The following is a 20,955-nucleotide window of genomic DNA, read 5'->3' as shown; positions in this document are numbered from 1 at the left end:
AAGCAGCTAAGCCAAGGTAGACTTCACACCATGGTGGATAACACAAGCAGCTAAGCCAAGGTAGACTTCACACCATGGTGGATAACACAAGCAGCTAAGCCAAGGTAGACTTCACACCATGGTGGATAACACAAGCAGCTAAGCCAAGGTAGAATTCACACCATGGTGGATAACACAAGCAGCTAAGCCAAGGTAGACTTCACACCATGGTGGATAACACAAGCAGCTAAGCCAAGGTAGAATTCACACCATGGTGGATAACACAAGCAGCTAAGCCAAGGTAGAATTCACACCATGGTGGATAACACAAGCAGCTAAGCCAAGGTAGACTTCACACCATGGTGGATAACACAAGCAGCTAAGCCAAGGTAGACTTCACACCATGGTGGATAACACAAGCAGCTAAGCCAAGGTAGACTTCACACCATGGTGGATAACACAAGCAGCTAAGCCAAGGTAGACTTCACACCATGGTGGATAACACAAGCAGCTAAGCCAAGGTAGACTTCACACCATGGTGGATAACACAAGCAGCTAAGCCAAGGTAGAATTCACACCATGGTGGATAACACAAGCAGCTAAGCCAAGGTAGACTTCACACCATGGTGGATAACACAAGCAGCTAAGCCAAGGTAGACTTCACACCATGGTGGATAACACAAGCAGCTAAGCCAAGGTAGACTTCACACCATGGTGGATAACACAAGCAGCTAAGCCAAGGTAGACTTCACACCATGGTGGATTACACAAGCAGCTAAGCCAAGGTAGAATTCACACCATGGTGGATAACACAAGCAGCTAAGCCAAGGTAGACTTCACACCATGGTGGATAACACAAGCAGCTAAGCCAAGGTAGACTTCACACCATGGTGGATAACACAAGCAGCTAAGCCAAGGTAGACTTCACACCATGGTGGATAACACAAGCAGCTAAGCCAAGGTAGAATTCACACCATGGTGGATAACACAAGCAGCTAAGCCAAGGTAGACTTCACACCATGGTGGATAACACAAGCAGCTAAGCCAAGGTAGACTTCACACCATGGTGGATAACACAAGCAGCTAAGCCAAGGTAGACTTCACACCATGGTGGATAACACAAGCAGCTAAGCCAAGGTAGACTTCACACCATGGTGGATTACACAAGCAGCTAAGCCAAGGTAGAATTCACACCATGGTGGATAACACAATAAGCTAAGCCAAGGTAGACTTCACACCATGGTGGATAACACAAGCAGCTAAGCCAAGGTAGACTTCACACCATGGTGGATTACACAAGCAGCTAAGCCAAGGTAGAATTCACACCATGGTGGATAACACAAGCAGCTAAGCCAAGGTAGACTTCACACCATGGTGGATAACACAAGCAGCTAAGCCAAGGTAGACTTCACACCATGGTGGATTACACAAGCAGCTAAGCCAAGGTAGAATTCACACCATGGTGGATAACACAAGCAGCTAAGCCAAGGTAGAATTCACACCATGGTGGATAACACAAGCAGCTAAGCCAAGGTAGACTTCACACCATGGTGGATAACACAAGCAGCTAAGCCAAGGTAGACTTCACACCATGGTGGATAACACAAGCAGCTAAGCCAAGGTAGAATTCACACCATGGTGGATAACACAAGCAGCTAAGCCAAGGTAGAATTCACACCATGGTGGATAACACAAGCAGCTAAGCCAAGGTAGACTTCACACCATGGTGGATAACACAAGCAGCTAAGCCAAGGTAGAATTCACACCATGGTGGATAACACAAGCAGCTAAGCCAAGGTAGACTTCACACCATGGTGGATAACACAAGCAGCTAAGCCAAGGTAGAATTCACACCATGGTGGATAACACAAGCAGCTAAGCCAAGGTAGACTTCACACCATGGTGGATAACACAAGCAGCTAAGCCAAGGTAGACTTCACACCATGGTGGATAACACAAGCAGCTAAGCCAAGGTAGAATTCACACCATGGTGGATAACACAAGCAGCTAAGCCAAGGTAGACTTCACACCATGGTGGATAACACAAGCAGCTAAGCCAAGGTAGACTTCACACCATGGTGGATAACACAAGCAGCTAAGCCAAGGTAGAATTCACACCATGGTGGATAACACAAGCAGCTAAGCCAAGGTAGACTTCACACCATGGTGGATAACACAAGCAGCTAAGCCAAGGTAGACTTCACACCATGGTGGATAACACAAGCAGCTAAGCCAAGGTAGACTTCACACCATGGTGGATAACACAAGCAGCTAAGCCAAGGTAGACTTCACACCATGGTGGATAACACAAGCAGCTAAGCCAAGGTAGACTTCACACCATGGTGGATAACACAAGCAGCTAAGCCAAGGTAGACTTCACACCATGGTGGATAACACAAGCAGCTAAGCCAAGGTAGACTTCACACCATGGTGGATAACACAAGCAGCTAAGCCAAGGTAGACTTCACACCATGGTGGATTACATTTGAGAAGCTAACTCTAGTTGGCTAACAGTTGGAAAATTATTGGAGAAACTAGCCCTAGGTGGAAATGTCACATTGTGGTGATTTTATTGGAAAAGCTACTGCTAGGTGTCAAAATTTTGAAACCATGATGGATTACAATGGCAATGCAGTAACTGGATTGCTTCAGCTTGAGAAGCTAACATACGTGATTGTAGCTGCCATACAGAATATGTCGTGTGTAAAAGAAAACAAATTTCGGCCATCATATATTCAGTAAAGTTTCATCTCAACAGAAGGCACCTGGTACCCGCTATTCTTAAGTTGATCGAGGGCTTATATCCTGTTCTGATTACATTACATTAGTGATAACATTGGATGTTAACAGTCATACACCATACAGGGTGAATGGCATTACTGATATATAACTTAAAAAAAACAGAATTTTTTATACAAGTGTTAATAATAACAATACCATTGCAAAAAGGAGATTTACACAATACATGTATAAAGTTATCACCTGGCAGTGCAATCTCAGGTGAAGTTTTCAAAGTCAAATAGAACTGCTGTTTGATATATGGGAGAAGGTGTTTTATCATATATGTATATTATAGGTAGAACACAGCATGATACTGAATCAATATATTTCCATTAAAACATTACAAAATTTAATTATGCACTTTCAATGAAAACTGACCATAATATCTGAACAAGCACTTATATAACACAGTTGTTTCCCATTGTTACGGTTCAGGTGACCATCTGGCACAACTCCTGACCTTGTAATAAACCAATTAATATCACATATTTGCTGTTGCATAATTAAAATTCTGATTAATCAATGATCAGTTATGCAAAGGCTCCTTAACAGTTTTAGACTACGTACAAATACATATACCATCCATAAGGTGACACATACAGAACTTCCGACGATGTAAAAACAAGGGTAGCAAAATTGAAACCCTTGATTTCATAAGTCTCTGTACAATCAACCCTGCAGCACAGGTATTGTACATGTATGTCAATAAGAACCTGGGACAGTGATAATCCTAGTAGTTTCAGACATATTATGTGTTATGTTAGGAATTCTTGATGAAGATCCTACGTCTATCCTAACTATAAAATTATCCTATAATATCAACAATTAATATCGTGTGGTTTTATCATTGTAATCTTAATTACCTAGTCCAGTTGTAGACATGATAGAATGATATCCATACAAAAAATATATATAACAATTTTTTTATACAAGACTTCACAATGTACATGTTCTTCACATGTGTAAACAGCTTCAAGTTTGCGTCAACATAGCCTGCTTCAAGTTACAAATCAATAATTATATAAATATAACACAAACAAAACAATACACTTAATGGCCCAAATAACACAATGCAGACTATTACAAGTAAAACATTAACAATTTAGTTACGATGTTGTAGCTAGTCTATATATATATATATATTGCTATCACAGTAATATGTTAGTTTCTAAACTGTACCCTGTATTAACTGTATACCTGTACAAACAAGAATCCATCTTTTAACACATCAGAAAATGCACCTGTATCTTAACAGGTGTTTTCAGGTGTCCTTTTTTTACAGGTTTAGGAAACCAGAGGTCTAGTAAGCCAAGTGTTCACCTTTTTAGAAAGGCTTAGCAAATAAGGTGTCTACCAGTTTAGCTTAAGTGTCTATTTTAGACAGGTTTCACCAGACATGCATCACCTTTAATATACCTGTTATTGTACAATACACTTCTCCCAACATTGCAAAAGAAAGACATTAAGCAATTAATTTTCAAGAGGATGTATTTCTCAAAAAATGTTACTGATTTTCTCTTTTTCTTTCTTCCTTCTTTTTTTGGAAGAATGTAGATTATGGATTATTGACGATGTATCAAAACCTCATCATAATCTGGAAAATGTGTTAGTGTTAATGTCTGTCAAAGATTGAAGTATAAGAAGCAAATACCCTTTTTGAAATAATGAATATCTGTTTTAAATATCATATATTTGGTATGATAACAATTGATCTTGGCACTCGTACAATTCCTCCTAGTAACTACAGCAACCATATCTTCTCCAATAACATGAAATATTTCTTAATTTCAAATTCATATTATCTTCTTTGGTTATTTCTTTTAAAAAAATGGAAGCAAACTGTTCTGTTCATTCTGTTTATCGGAGGAATATAATAAAGATTTTACTGAAACACTGTAGTAAATAAACAAATAATATAAACAACACATATAAAGCATTATACAACTGACTGTTATTGTAATATCAGTCTTAATAATACAAAAGTACAAAAACAAGTTAAAGGAATTCATCAACTTAATAATAAACTTGTCAACATGACATACAGGGCCCTGTACATTTCTATTTAGTCAGATGTTGATATACCAGTTTTCCATAAGCAGCAGTGTATAGCATTTATATGTAAGAGAAATCGGAGAATTCTATTAAGCTCTGGAAAAGTTCCTAATATTTCTAGGTAAATAGATAAAGTTTGAAATAATGTAATGTTAACTTGGAAAGCAAAATCTGTTCACCAGTTATTTTCAAATTTTCAAAAAATTTTAAAGAAATAAAAGTTTTGAAGTAAAATTCTACTTTTGATTACATGCCATGACAAAGGGGAAAAAAACATTAGCATTTTGTTTTACCCGAGAAGGTAGACAGATTTGTGTACGAAATTACACATAATTGAATCAATTGATTTCTATAAAGGTATCATGCACAAATTACCACATAAATTTCCTGTTAGAATACACAAGTACCCTGACAAATTATACAAATCACATTCATACAGACATTCAGAAAACATCGCCCTGACAGAGACGTCCAGATAGAAATATTTGTTGTGTCACTGTTCTAATGACTTTGAATCCCAGCAAAGTTTAAGTCCAAGAGTAAGGAGAGTACCAAGATATCTTACATACACAATCAATTGTTTTTATTTATTTTTATCTTTGTCTGATTTCTTGAAGAGATTTTTTCGAAAAATTGAAGATGGTTTCCTTTCCTCTGGTTTTGCAGTACCATTCAATTCTTTCGGGCTTTTCTTGTGAACTACCAAGAAGTTGTACACATTTGGAAAGGACTGGTCATTGATGCCCTTCTTGGTGGCGAACAGAGATAGCATATAGTTACCAGGGACTGGGGCATTCACAAAGAACCGAGTCTTTTGTGGATCAGCATCATCCTTCACCATGGATACCAATTCATTCTTTTCCTCATCTGGCTCCTTCAGGAACTGAAATGACATCGTGACTTTACTTGGTACCAATATGTCGATGGTGCACTGGTTTGTTTCTGAACAATAAATCTTTGGTTCCTTGTGTGACAAAACCTTCAAGCCAAACTCTTCAAACTGAGCTGTAGGCCCCCATTTTTCTTTCTTAGCAACTTGCTTTGGTTGCATTCTAGGAAGATCAACAGGCTTGGAAACCTTCACACAGTTTAAGAGGAATTTAAAGGCATGTGATAAGGTAGTTGATTCACTAGCCTCCTTTGGTCGAGCATAGACATCCAGACCAAACTGACCAGTCTGAGGAGGGCTAACTCGCACCTTCAAAGTATCCCCTTCCACTGAAGAATGCACAAAAGGGTCCAATACCTTGCTTTCATAAACATTTGATTTCAGTTTGGCGACAAAATGAAGAGGTCTAGGAATCTTGGCATATAGTTCGATACCATCTTCCACATTGATGATGCCTGCCTTGGGGTTATCGGGAGCGTCACCAAGCCCACTTTCTGAACTGCCACTGTCAGAAAGTTTGTCGGAATTGTCGTTGACTGTGGAATTTTCTGGAACTGTTTTACCAAGATGTCTCAACTGCTTCATATGGATACCAAAATGTCTCTTTCCCTTCAATGGGCCCCATTCTCCTGAGGCACAATCGGGAAGTGGATGCATCTTGCCCGACAACTGTGGACAGCTCACTTTGAATTTGCATGCACATTTCAATCGGAATGGTGATATACCAGAACCTGAATCTTCAGAATTTCCAAATCTGTTGCTCTCTTCAATTTTGTTCGCAAATATTTCAAAGAAGAAATCTCCGGTGGTTGGAAGGTGTATACTAAACATAACCGTGTTGTGGATCATTGTCTGGAAGACAAAACGTTCTAAGCTGGAACCTCTATAGGTTGCCTCCATTCTCTTTTCCTTTTCTGCAAATCGTAACTGATAGTAGAACACCAAGTCGTTTTCTAAACTCTCTGGAATCTTGAGTTTGATGTCACATCCACCTTTAGCAGAGGCATCTAGAACAGCAGTCATCCCATGATCAAAACGCATTCCAAAATGAAAGAAAACAGAACGTACAAATGGAAGTGCTTCAAATTCTTCCAAAGTGATTGGGTTTTCAAGCAACTGCCATTCTGGCTCCCTCGACCAGAATTCCTGGATGAACTCATCTGGATCAGTTAAAAAGTAGTGCTCATCATATTGGTATCGAATCTGATCCTTGGAGGAAGATTTTTCTTTTGCCTTATTCTTGTCTTTGTTCAACACCAGGTGCCTGTAAAATAAGATCACTAAAGTCAAAGACAATATACAGGTGTGTGTACTTTGTTTTATATACAGCAAAACAACTGCTGAATGTCACACTGGTCTGTACACAGCTCAGCAGTACATTACACTCCAGTTACACTGTGTCTGTACACCGTTCAACAGTACATTACACTCCAGTTACACCGTGTCTGTACACTGTTCAGCAGTACATTACACTCCAGTTACACTGTGTCTGTACACTGTTCAACAGTAAATTACACCTCAGCTACACTGCATGTGTTTGTATTCTGTTCAACAGTACATTACACCCCAGTTACACTGTATGTGTTCGTATTCTGTTCAACAGTACATTACACCCCAGTTACACTGTATGTGTTCGTATTCTGTTCAACAGTACATTACACCCCAGTTACACTGTATGTGTTCGTATACTGTTCAACAGTACATTACACCCCAGTTACACTGTATGTGTTCGTATACTGTTCAACAGTAAATTACACCCCAGTTACACTGTATGTGTTCGTATTCTGTTCAACAGTACATTACACCCCAGTTACACTGTGTCTGTACACTGTTCAACATTTACCTTACATCCAGGTTACACTGTATCAGCCTGTGTCTGTACAGCTTTTAGCATTTACCTTACATCCAGGTTACACTGTACAGTGTGTCTGTACACTGTTCAACATTTACCCATCAGTTACACTGTATGCCTGTGTCTGTACAGCTTTTAGCATTTACCTTACATCCAGGTTACACTGTATCAGCCTGTGTCTGTACAGCTTTTAGCATTTACCTTACATCCAGGTTACACTGTATGTGTCTGTACACTGTTCAACATTTACCTTACATCCAGGTTACACTGTATCAGCCTGTGTCTGTACAGCTTTTAGCATTTACCTTACATCCAGGTTACACTGTATCAGCCTGTGTCTGTACAGCTTTTAGCATTTACCTTACATCCAGGTTACACTGTATCAGCCTGTGTCTGTACACTGTTCAACATTTACCTTACATCCAGGTTACACTGTATCAGCCTGTGTCTGTACACTGTTCAACATTTACCTTACATCCAGGTTACACTGTATCAGCCTGTGTCTGTACAGCTTTTAGCATTTACCTTACATCCAGGTTACACTGTATCAGCCTGTGTCTGTACACTGTTCAACATTTACCTTACATCCAGGTTACACTGTATCAGCCTGTGTCTGTACACTGTTCAACATTTACCTTACATCCAGGTTACACTGTATCAGCCTGTGTCTGTACAGCTTTTAGCATTTACCTTACATCCAGGTTACACTGTATCAGCCTGTGTCTGTACAGCTTTTAGCATTTACCTTACATCCAGGTTACACTGTATCAGCCTGTGTCTGTACACTGTTCAACATTTACCTTACATCCAGGTTACACTGTATCAGCCTGTGTCTGTACAGCTTTTAGCATTTACCTTAAGCTCTAATTACATTATATGAGCCACCAGTCTTACTAAACACTGTTTACCTGGTGTCCCATTTATGCCTCAAGTCCCTACTGTAATATGACTATACTTTTTCAAAATGTTTTTATATTTTGTCCCAGTTACACAAATTACACCAACGTTCCATCTCCGATATATGATCTACAGTTCAATAAACTGTACAATATTTACCTTGCACCCCAGTTACACTGAATGAGGCGCCAGTCTCCATCTATAAGCACAGCGTTCCATGTGTTCTGGAAGGTGTCTGGCTGGATCTTCATCCCAGGTTCATACCCCACACTTTTAGAGTGACCTTTGATCTCAACACAATGCAAACCAGCATAGCTGTGAAAAATCAGATTTGACATAAACATTTCATTTGCGTAGCATTTCCTCTGTTTTCATCATCTGACTAATTCAATTTATTTATCAGGGATGAAAGTGGCTGGCATTGGAAAAGGCGGAAATCTGCCTATCGGTGGAAATTTTTCATCTCTGTTGTAATTCAACTATAGCTTTCAAATGTTCGACTGATGTAAGAGTTATCTTCCTTCGTATTATCGATTTGACAATACCGGAAACTCGATGCTCGTAACTGCTCGATGTTTAATTTTACAGTTTATAAGGGAATATAAATCAAAGGATTTAAGAACAGAGTTGATAAAGATTGTTTAAAAATAAAATGCAAGACATACCTAACCCCCCCTCCCCCCCCCCCCCGGAAATTTTCTCGCCGGATTTGCATCGATCTCAAAAATGACCAAATTTGTCATGAAAAAGGCGAAATTCCGCCAATCACATTAAATTATTTAAGAACAATATGTCTAAACTGACTCTGTTTTACATCACAATGTAACCTGTCCAAAGTGATTCTGTATAAATCAGTATAACCTGTCCAAAGTGATTCTGTATAAATCAGTATAACCTATCCAAAGTGACCGTGTATCACATTACAGAATAACCTGTGTAAACTGACCATGTATCACATTACAGTATAACCTGTGTAAACTGACCATGTATCACATTACAGAATAACCTGTGTAAACTGACCGTGTATCACATTACAGAATAACCTGTCCAAACTGACCATGTATCACATTACAGAATAACCTGTCCAAACTGACCATGTATCACATTACAGAATAACTTGTGTAAACTGACCATGTATAACATTACAGAATAACCTGTGTAAACTGACCATGTATAATACATTACAGTATAACCTGTCCAAAGTGACCATGTATAACATTACAGAACAACCTGTCCAAACTGACCATGTATAACATTACAGAATAACCTGTATAAACTGACCATGTATAACATTACAGAATAACCTGTCCAAACTGACCATGTATAACATTACAGTATAACCTGCCAAACTGACCATGTATAACATTACAGAATAACCTGTGTAAACTGACCATGTATAACATTACAGAACAACCTGTCCAAACTGACCATGGATAACATTACAGAACAACCTGTCCAAACTGACCATGTATCACATTACAGAATAACCTGTGTAAACTGACCATGTATAACATTACAGAATAACCTGTATAAACTGACCATGTATAACATTACAGTATAACCTGTCCAAACTGACCATGTATAACATTACAGTATAACCTGCCAAACTGACCATGTATAACATTACAGAATAACCTGTGTAAACTGACCATGTATAACATTACAGAACAACCTGTCCAAACTGACCATGGATAACATTACAGAACAACCTGTCCAAACTGACCATGTATCACATTACAGAATAACCTGTGTAAACTGACCATGTATAACATTTCAGAATAACCTGTCCAAACTGACCATGTATAACATTACAGAATAACCTGTATAAACTGACCATGTATAACATTACAGAATAACCTGTCCAAACTGACCATGTATAACATTACAGTATAACCTGCCAAACTGACCATGTATAACATTACAGAACAACCTGTGTAAACTGACCATGTATAACATTACAGAACAACCTGTCCAAACTGACCATGTATAACATTACAGAACAACCTGTCCAAACTGACCATGTATCACATTACAGAATAACCTGTGTAAACTGACCATGTATAACATTACAGAACAACCTGTCCAAACTGACCATGGATAACATTACAGTATAACTTGTCCAAACTGACCATGGATAACATTACAGAATAACCTGTCCAAACTGACCATGTATCACATTACAGAATAACCTGTCCAAACTGACCATGTATAACATTACAGTATAACCTGTCCAAACTGACCATGTATAACATTACAGAATAACCTGTCCAAACTGACCATGTATAACATTACAGAATAACCTGTCCAAACTGACCATGTATAACATTACAGTATAACCTGCCAAAATGACCATGTATAACATTACAGAATAACCTGTCCAAACTGACCATGTATAACATTACAGTATAACCTGTCCAAACTGACCATGCATAACATTACAGAATAACCTGTCCAAACTGACCATGTATAACATTACAGTATAACCTGTCCAAACTGACCATGTATAACATTACAGTATAACCTGTCCAAACTGACCATGTATAACATTACAGAATAACCTGTCCAAACTGACCATGTATAACATTACAGTATAACCTGTCCAAACTGACCATGGATAACATTACAGAATAACCTGTCCAAACTGACCATGTATAACATTTCAGAATAACCTGTCCATAATGACCATGTATAACATTATTGTGTAACCTTTCTAAATTGACCTTGTATTGCAATTTTATTGTATAACCTGTCCAAACAGACCCTACAAACCTGTCCAAACAGACCCTACAAACCTGTCCAAACAGACCCTACAAACCTGTCCAAACAGACCCTACAAACATGTCCAAACAGACCCTACAAACCTGTCCAAACTGACCCTGAATATCATTATAATACAACTTATACAAGACTACATTACAACAGTTCTATATTGACCCTTCCTTATCATTACAGAACCATACTTGAGATGTTTAAGTATGAGTTGTTCAGTTATGACACCTTATTGTATACATACTAAAATGTTTAACTACTTTGCTGACAAAGTTCTATATTCAAATACATTTAAAAACTAATTAAAAACGGCCATTGAAACATCCTTGGAATGAGAAGATCACACACCCTATTTATCTTGTCCTGTCTCTATTCATTCATTCAAATTCAAAATGTATGGTGTATAGTTTGACTTTTTTTTTTCTTTTTTCTTTCATGAAGAAAAATTATGCAGACACATGACATGAAAAATAGTTTTCGCTCCACTAATCAATATAATGACATCAAACATTTATCAGATTTTTTCAATTTATTGGACAGGAAAATACGACAACAGCTACTGACAGCCACAAAACACATCTCATAAAACACGATACTCTACCTGCATAGCCTCATGAATAGTACATGATAGGTTTCTGTGCCAAATTTGATCCCACGTAAAAGGCCCATGGGGTTGTCAGTGCCCAAAGTTTCTTCAAAGTCTATTATGTTAAGGTCTTTCACAGTCACCCATCGATACAGAGCTCTGCACAACAAATCAATATTGTTAGGAAACATATCATAAAAGCTGTTACAATAATACATCACTTGTTAACTATCTTTGTTGGTTTGTTTGAACTGCTAACTACCCGAGAGAATATTTATTAACAATACTGGTTGTCAACTATTGGAAGTTTAACTACTGGAAATATATATACATAATTTTGTGTCAGATGAGAAATTAAAAATCTGTATACAAAGTGCTGACTGATGAACAGAATGTATATCCACAGATTTATGATTAATGCATGAAAGTTTGATATGTATTACTAACACTAAAGGGAATATTTATGAGATCTGTGTTTGAAACTTGGAGAAAATAATTACATTTTCAAAATTAAGACAGAGAAAGACAATTTTTAACTGTTAAAAAATGTTGGAGTCATTTGTGCTGAAAATTAAAATTATCAGATGAGCTGTAACTGAAGTTATTTATAGAATCAATAAAGTGTAGTAATTACTGTTACACACCTGACTTTTTCAAGGTCTGTCTTCAGATTCTCTGTCAGCTGCTGAACCAACTCTGTGTATGTGCACTGCTCATTTTCAGCAACCTGAAAGAGGAACAAATGACTTAAGAGTTTGGTATCATAACAAAAATCTATAGAAATAATTATCTCCACTATCAATCAATAAATGGTCTAAATTATCTTAACCAATCAATGAATTAATTATCTTAACCAATCAATGATTTCTAAATTATCTCAACCAATCAATGAATTGTCTAAATTATCTCAACCAATCAATGAATTGTCTAAATTATCTCAACCAATCAATGAATGGTCAATTCATTTGAACTAATCAATCAATGATCTAAATCAATTTCCATTTATCATCATATTGCACCTGAAATATATAGATATTCATTCAAAGTTTTAATTCAAAGTGTGAATGGCTTTATGTATAATTATCAGACAGGTACACTCGGTGATACAGGTACACCCGGTGATACAGGTACATCCGGTGATACAGGTACACCCGGTGATACAAACAGATTGGTAATTATATAAAATATAAATACTTCATTTTCATTTCATGATACTGAAATGTGCATTTTTATGAACAAGAACAGGAAATGTATGTACCTTGATAACGTCTTCATCTAGTTCATTGAAGATGCCGACATCCTCGTAGAGTTCTTTTTTGCGACATGATGGAGGATTCGGAGGGGGAAGATCTGTGGCAGGGAGACCTAAAGCTTCAATTACCTCCTCTACAAGCTCCTCTTGTTCGTCATGTCCATTAACACCGTTCTACAACAAAATTAGATTTCTTAAACAACCATACATCTACCACACAGATTTCCTTGGCAACCAACTACACATATTCTACAACAAGTCAGATTTCCTTGACAACCATACATACACACATTCTACTACACATCAGATTTCTTTGACAAGCAGCTACACCTATTCTACAACAAGTCAGATTTCCTTGACAACATACCTACACACATTTCATAACACAAACACATAACCTGAAGAAAATATCCCAAAATATTTGATACATAATTATACTGTTATAATCCAAAGCAATTCCATTATATTTGACCAGTATTACAGTGAACTATGATACTGAAAAAGCACTTCCAAGATCTATTTTATGATAAAAATGAAGTTCACTTACCGTTTCCTGTGCAATCTCTTCCACAATTTCTTGTTTGATTTCTTCCTTTTTGGCAGCCAGTAACTGTAACATCTGTTTACTTTGTCGGGCCACCATTGTTGATGTGACCTTCTGTTCCTTCTCCCGAATCCTCATTGTCATGGACTCACGTTTCCTGTTTCTTTTCTCATTAATGGTCACCTCCAAGTCCTTCCTCTGGTTTTCAAAGTGCATCGTCATTTGCTGGAAATAATTAGTCAACAATGACGATTTTGTAGTAATCAAATTAGACTTTGTGATTAGGAGTTCAATTACCAGATGTGTTCTGCCAGGACAGACCTCCCCCTCACCCATTACCCTACACCTTGTCCAATACAGAACCTTAAACTTTGACCTCCATCTAAAAGTTGAGCTGGTTGTGCAGAACTTTATGCTGTGATACAATAATCATATCGATATAAAAGAAAAACATAGACTGATTCTTGAGATATTTTATATATGCTTTTTATTCCAACAGTTGTGTGATTTTTAAAGTTGTGTGATTATTTATCTCTCAGATTTAAACAGACTTGAAAGCCTCAAAATTTGTAGAAGTTGATGGTAAAATGTTGTTTGTATTAATTGAATTTCTTGAATGACAGGTTTTTGAGAATCAATGAAATCACATCAACATTGGAGCATATTAAAAAGTAAGACCTCACAAGACACACCAAAAGGCTAGTTTATAATGAAAAGTGTGGTACTTGTTGAGCTATATCTTAAAACAAGAGGCCCATTCGCTTATGCAGGTCGTCCGAGTTGAATTTTTACTTTAAACAAATGATGAATACAAACTTAACAAAACTGCCTTATCCAATATCAAGCATACAGATTAAATCCTGAGTTATTGTTTGTGGCAAGTGTGGATTTAAAGTATACTGCAGAAATTTGAACAAATCCAACTCTTAGGGCCCTGCACTGAAGTTTTCAAAACATTAAGACTTCTTGACAATGAAATTCCAAAGTGTTATGTAATCCCAACTTATAATGAATACAAATGCTCAAACATTTGACCCCTGTGACCTTGATAGTGTGTCAAGGTCATTCAGTTGAACAAACTTGGTAGATCTTCATCCCAACATGCTACAGGCCTAACATCAGACCTCTATGACTATCAATTATTGAGAAGTCAAAAATGTAAATTGTTTACAATATGACAAATGATGACAGACAAAATGCAATATCACTAGGTTAATTAAGCCTGTCTCAGGTGACCTAAAACAAAGGAAATATTTGAGTAATACTAAACTCAAATATTTCAGTTCAGACTGTTAAAGCATATGTAGTGGTTAACAGTATGTTATTGTTTACAAAAAAAATGTGTATGTGTAGTTATGGGGTTACTTTTCTGTATGAGCGGTCACATGTTCACTGTTCAACACTAAAATACCGATGTAATCTAGTCATTCCACACAGAAAAAGCCAGCTTAAACACAGAAATCTCAAAACACACAAGGCTGAAAATAGACCCATTCAAGCTGGATCTCACGTTGTAACCTGTTTTCTAAAGTTATAATACAATAAGTATACACTTGTGTCAGTAAACACCATTTCTTCAAATTAACTCTAATCTATATGACATTTCAAAGAGGTCTAGCACAGGCACTCAAGAGTATTCTATCACCTGTACAACAAAACAGAACTACCATTTATATATTAACCAATCATACATGCATCAGTCTGATATGGCAGTTATGTACACCCCTATATTTGAACAATATTATAAAATAGTTCCATTCATTACTATCAATACTATGTAGATATATTGAATGTTCTTAAACAGTTTCATTAGGGCTCGATATATGTAATAACACTTGATATTTATACAAGATTTTCTTGAGGAAACAGATACGTTTCAACTGTACTTCCAAACTCCTGGGCACCTTTGTGTATAATTATATTGTATAGAACTATCTGAAATTTGAAATTCAAATATGGTACAGTGCACACTAAGGATTTTAACTAGTCATTTTGATATCCATTTCTTTAACAACAACCACAGCAAAATATTTGAAAGAAATTTTATCAAACTTTTATTTATCTAGTTGACTAATTTCTCTTTGATCAACAAGTTACAGGAAGATAAAACACCAAACCCTATAGAAAGCCCATCTTACTTTCTCTTAACACAAACATTCAAATAGACTTGGAGATCCATTTCCAGCAAGTTCTTCCATCATTTTAAGTAAGAAAATATATCTAGAAGTATTCAAGGCTTTAAGCTTTTTAAAACTGACATGCCCATCCATATATAAAAAATGGTATTTTCAGTAATGCAGTTAGCCCACACTCTTTAAGTCAGGATTTGTATGTTGCCCCCCCCCTTCCTTCCCCCCCCCCCATGAGCTTATTATCCTACAATAAGCCCACCCCTTGACTGAGTTAGGATTCGTATATTGGCCCCCTGGTCTTATTGTAGGATAAATACAGTAATACTGGACCACATCTTTATAGAAATTTCAATTTAACAAACATTCGTAAGAAATCTGTAATTAACAAAGTAGACATTGTAACTACAGGCTGTTTTCTTCTAAATCCCTGAATAACATTTAAGATTTAATTTGCAATTATAAATCAAAATTTAATAAAAATCGTTTTTAAAAAGCGTGTTAAATTACAAAATGAAATTGATATCTAAGTTACACCTGCTGGACTTTGGCATTGATGGGAATTCATTTCATATACAATTGTATGATAAGAAACATTTTTCAGGAATTCCAGGCCCAAAGTACCACATTTCATGGCTGAGCAAATAACAGACTTTACTATTCAATTACAGAAGTATATGACAGTGAACAAAGATATGTTTTCATGAAGTAAAAACATCAGCCTTCAGTGCCAATGATAACTCATGTATACAATTAATTATACTAAGTAGCTTGTATCATAAATATTGCTAATAAAAATGTAATCAAATTCTTCAGATAAAAATAAAGCATGCAAAAAAACAAAAAACAAACCAAAAACAAAAAAGCTTTGTTCTTTGTATAATAAATTTCAATGACCATATTTGACATTTTTTGTGAGATTGTTGCTGTCTATTTCCAGGTGCAGACATTTCCATACATCAGACAAGCTTTCATCTGACCAGGATTACCTGTTTCCAGGTTTTTTACCCCTATCTAATATCAGATGGTACAATCCACCTGAATGATGTACCATTCCCCACATCCTCCATTAGTCATGTCTATATATATGTACAGTCTAACTTACTACTTCTTCCAACCATATGTACTTTTACCTTCAGGCAGACAAATATAGGAACTATTACAATAATAATAACCTTTGCAACTTCACACCTGTGTTAATATATTACGCATATACCTGTCATACATGAATGATCATTAAGACACTCTGACTGGTAAGCACCTACCATATTTTTACAATACCAATAAGTTTGCCATGGTTGTGTGTATAATTTGCCCTCAGCTTTTAAATAATAATTATCAAGAAAACTAATTTTGTAGAAAGATTAAAAGGTATGATTGAGGATGGGACATGTGGTCCCTTTGTAAAATGGTAAAAATATCTTATTCATCATTGGCCCATCTGTAAGTTTAGCTATCAGTATCTTGGGTCTTTTGTGTCTGTCTAATTACACATTTACCACTGTATGTTGTTAAGTGATTTGCTATGGTGTGTTACACCAATAATGTCCAGAAGGCAAAATAATCATAGCTATTAATATCGAAAGAGATGAAATTAACACCTGTATGACATAGAGATTGATAAACTGTTTTCATTACATCACCGTTATTATTATGATCAATGATCTCCATTTTGTTTTTTAGATGAGACAAACAGATAACACTTATTTCCTGTACAGTTTGAGTATCCACCCTACCAGCTGGTCCATCAATACTGAATGAGTATTCCTTTATTAGCTCAATGATGGAGCCACCCTGACCACTGGGATTTAGCATGTGAAGGCTGTACCAGTTTACCAAAGCTACTAGATCAGTTTTAATCATAGATACAACCATGAGTAATTTCATTCCGTGTGATATACTGTATGTAAACCGAGGATTCAGTTTAGCAGAAGTGAATGGCTGGACCATGTCTGTGCAAATCTAATTTCAGGATATGAAGAATATTACTGCATAATAGTGATGGGAAATCAATTAAAATCTAGAATCAACTATCAATTAAAATCAGATAGGCTTTACAATGTAGTTAATTGATTAGATAATTGGCTGGCTGTGTGTTCAATATTCATACAAAATTAATCTACTTTGTGTGGATAAATTTGTAACTTTAACATGAAATATTTCACTTGCCTTGAATTAAGAATGAATATCATTGGCAACTGACATCTTTATTTTGCATAATATGAATTTTACTTTTACTAAAATTTAAGAAAATATCAAAATACCAATGATCGATTATGAAAAATTACAATGGATCATCACATCAGATGAGATTAAACAATAAGATAATTGGTTACATCTGCTCATCGTCCCATCTACACTGCATATTGAACAATTTTGTTTGCTAAATTTTGATACTCAAAGTCTATTGTGTTACTGAAAGTAAAATATATATAAATGTTACCAAAAAATGTTTGTCAATCACTCAACTTAATACTGTCATAAATATGAGTCCAGGAAAATTATCTACAAGAATGAAAATACATCGACCAACATCATTGGCTAAGCATGACCTCCTGAACTTCTTTATACAGATTGTTTGTCGGTGTCCGTTCATGTCTTCCATCTGAATTTTTCTAATTTCCTCTCAGATGTCTAGGTAGAAAGTCTTGTTCCGTATTATCATAAAAAAAACCCAGGTGACCAACATACATATCATAGTTCAAGTTTAAGTTTAGGGGATGGACTTATTGCAGAACAATGAAAAGCAGGTCTTGAACTCTACGGATCAGCAATAGACAAGGACGGGCTTATTACCAAGCATGGGCTTGTTGATGAATATATATTGTAGTTTAGTACACATTCTCATAGATCTAATACCTGTTTCACTACAGTCTAGTTTTCATGTACAATTTTATGTATTATGCTTATTGATTTAAACATTAATTCACTCACGTATCCTTTTAATAAACACTTTTATAGACACATGTGTTCGGTCTAGTACTACCCAAATACCATCCATCTTGTGTTAACGTACAAACCCAAACTGTTTTCTAAGTTCAGGTCCATATGGACATTGATTACTACATGGTGTGACAGTTGTACAGTAGCCAGAAGGTTTATTTATTTTCAGCTAAATAAGGTCAAAGATTCTTTCAATTTCCTGATTCTACTGCGGGAGAAAATCTATATGAAACAGTTCATGGAGCTCATTTGTTGGTGATCAACAAGATCTGTTTAATGTAAATCTTACATTAACTGTTAAAGCATTTGTGTATGTGCAAGTCCAATGATTTTGGATCTGTTTGAGTGAATCAACACCTCATATCAATTTCATTTCATCAATATACCATGTAATAAGAGCTCTGTGTGCTTAAAGGAAACACAAAAGAGCTGTGCTTAATAAAACTATATACAGGTTATATATAGTTTCCATGTGTTTAGATGTGACACTTAGGTATTAGAAAACAATTATATGGTGTTACATTTTCCCCTTCTGATCTCAATTGCAGGGATAACAGGAAAGCATGTCCATATATTGGACACATTTTCTGATATTTGAATATAAACTTAATTGCATGGTATCTAATTTCACATTATCTCTAATGACTGTGAACTAAGCATAATTAAATCTGCCATGAATATGACCAGCTATTTATCTACACCGAAAGTACCAACCCTGTTTATCTAAATTTGATTATTTTGAACTTTTCAACAGTTATCAGTAATGGCCTGCCCTTCTTTTCCATTTTCTCCTGTTGATGAAGAGATTTTAACACTCATAGTCATAAGACATAATGATGTTCTACTGATACAAAGTATCAGACTCTATAAAACAAACTTTACTGCCTTCAAAGCCAAGGTTATAACCTTAAAACTTCATATTCTACAATTTTTTTTTACCTTTTTTTCACTGTCCTTTATTTTCTTTTTCTTCTTGTCCATTTCTCGTTCAAATTTCTCAGTAAGATCCTTGAGTTTGACTTGCCATTCCATGTTGAGTTCGTCCGAGATTCTGCGGATCTCCTGACGACGATTCTGAGTAATCTGTTCGAGCAGCAAATCCTCCTCCCTACGATGTTCCTCTTCCAATCGCTTTTGAGCATCCAGCAACACATTCTTACGCTTCTTGTACTGAAACACAGGTAAACAACAGTTAATCATTAATACAAATTAGAAATTTCATATCAATAACTTTGTATGCATATCTGTCATGAATATGAGGGAAATGCTGTTTCTCCCACCTCTGCCCATGTAGGATAGACATGTCCCATGTGGAACACCCATGGAGGATAAATCTATCCCACATGACTGCACTCGGTGACCTCAGTCGGCTATCACAACTTACTCAAACCGACGAGTGGATGCCTTGTTTGCAGGTTCCGTAATGCGCGACTGTAACATCACAGTTAACATTAACTATAACAATCCTTGTCAAGTGAACACAAATAAACGTCGGAGGATCATCTATGACTCTGATTCTGAATGAACACACACGTGACACTCACACACCATTGCAATTTTTCGCGCGCATCAACAATTGACGTCATTATAAACTGGGAAATCCCTTTTTTGTCCATGACATCGCGGCAAGCCTACCCTACCTTAATAAATGATACAGAGTTAAATGTTTTTCAATACAAGTATTTCCATGTATCTATCTCTAATTAAAATATTTAATTTCCACAAAATTAATATTTCTAATGGTTATTCATATTGCGTTTATAGTTTGTCATTTTGCTCTCATGGAAGAATGTAGAATTTTGGAAACGTGAATGGAGATATTCATGCGCCATTCAGACACTTGTACCATGGGATTTTTTTTTTTTTTTTTGACGTCGTGGCAGAAATAATGGGGTGGGAGAGACTCGGGTTAGACAACAACAAAAATCACCCCTCGGGTTGGAGATTTCTCTATCACACCCTCAGGGTAAGGGAAGATTCTATTAATACTTAAACAATTAGTCTACCAACTTCATCCACTCCCGACACTCAATTTGAGAGCTCTACCCACTCTTCATACTACATCAAACTCCCCTTGAAAACTTGATCCACTCGTCCCAACATCTATCCATTCACACAATTTCACTCAGTCAACCAACTCCATCCACCCACCACCCACCTCCTACCCTACCCCCACCCCAACCACCTTATTCTCATTCCTTAGTCATCTCTACCTTATTTTTATTCCTATGTCATTTTAAGATGATTTTATAGACAGCTAAAACTGGTTATTAAAATCTTAT

General features: G+C 36.3%; 1 protein-coding gene across 1 annotated transcript in view; it reads right to left on the bottom strand.

The window, feature by feature from the left end:
- Positions 1 to 5,395: 5,395 nt before the first annotated feature.
- Positions 5,396 to 20,955, bottom strand: part of LOC132552482 (hillarin-like) — a 32,057-nt gene continuing 16,497 nt past the window's right edge. Inside the window, exons 2-8 of the mRNA XM_060216658.1 lie at positions 19,613 to 19,843; positions 13,605 to 13,826; positions 13,064 to 13,231; positions 12,450 to 12,532; positions 11,821 to 11,964; positions 8,610 to 8,765; positions 5,396 to 6,965 (exon numbers count right to left, since the gene is read on the bottom strand). Of these exons, the coding sequence (XP_060072641.1) occupies positions 5,396 to 6,965; positions 8,610 to 8,765; positions 11,821 to 11,964; positions 12,450 to 12,532; positions 13,064 to 13,231; positions 13,605 to 13,826; positions 19,613 to 19,843 (2,574 nt within the window). The remainder of the gene's footprint in view (positions 6,966 to 8,609; positions 8,766 to 11,820; positions 11,965 to 12,449; positions 12,533 to 13,063; positions 13,232 to 13,604; positions 13,827 to 19,612; positions 19,844 to 20,955) is intronic.

This window comes from Ylistrum balloti, unplaced genomic scaffold (assembly GCF_031769215.1).
Source record: "Ylistrum balloti isolate Yb309-2 unplaced genomic scaffold, AGI_CSIRO_Ybal_v1 Utg370248, whole genome shotgun sequence".
Lineage (NCBI taxonomy): Eukaryota > Metazoa > Mollusca > Bivalvia > Pectinida > Pectinidae > Ylistrum > Ylistrum balloti.
The sequence above is the reverse complement of the archived record's forward strand: the minus strand, read 5'-3'. Positions and strand labels throughout refer to the sequence as shown.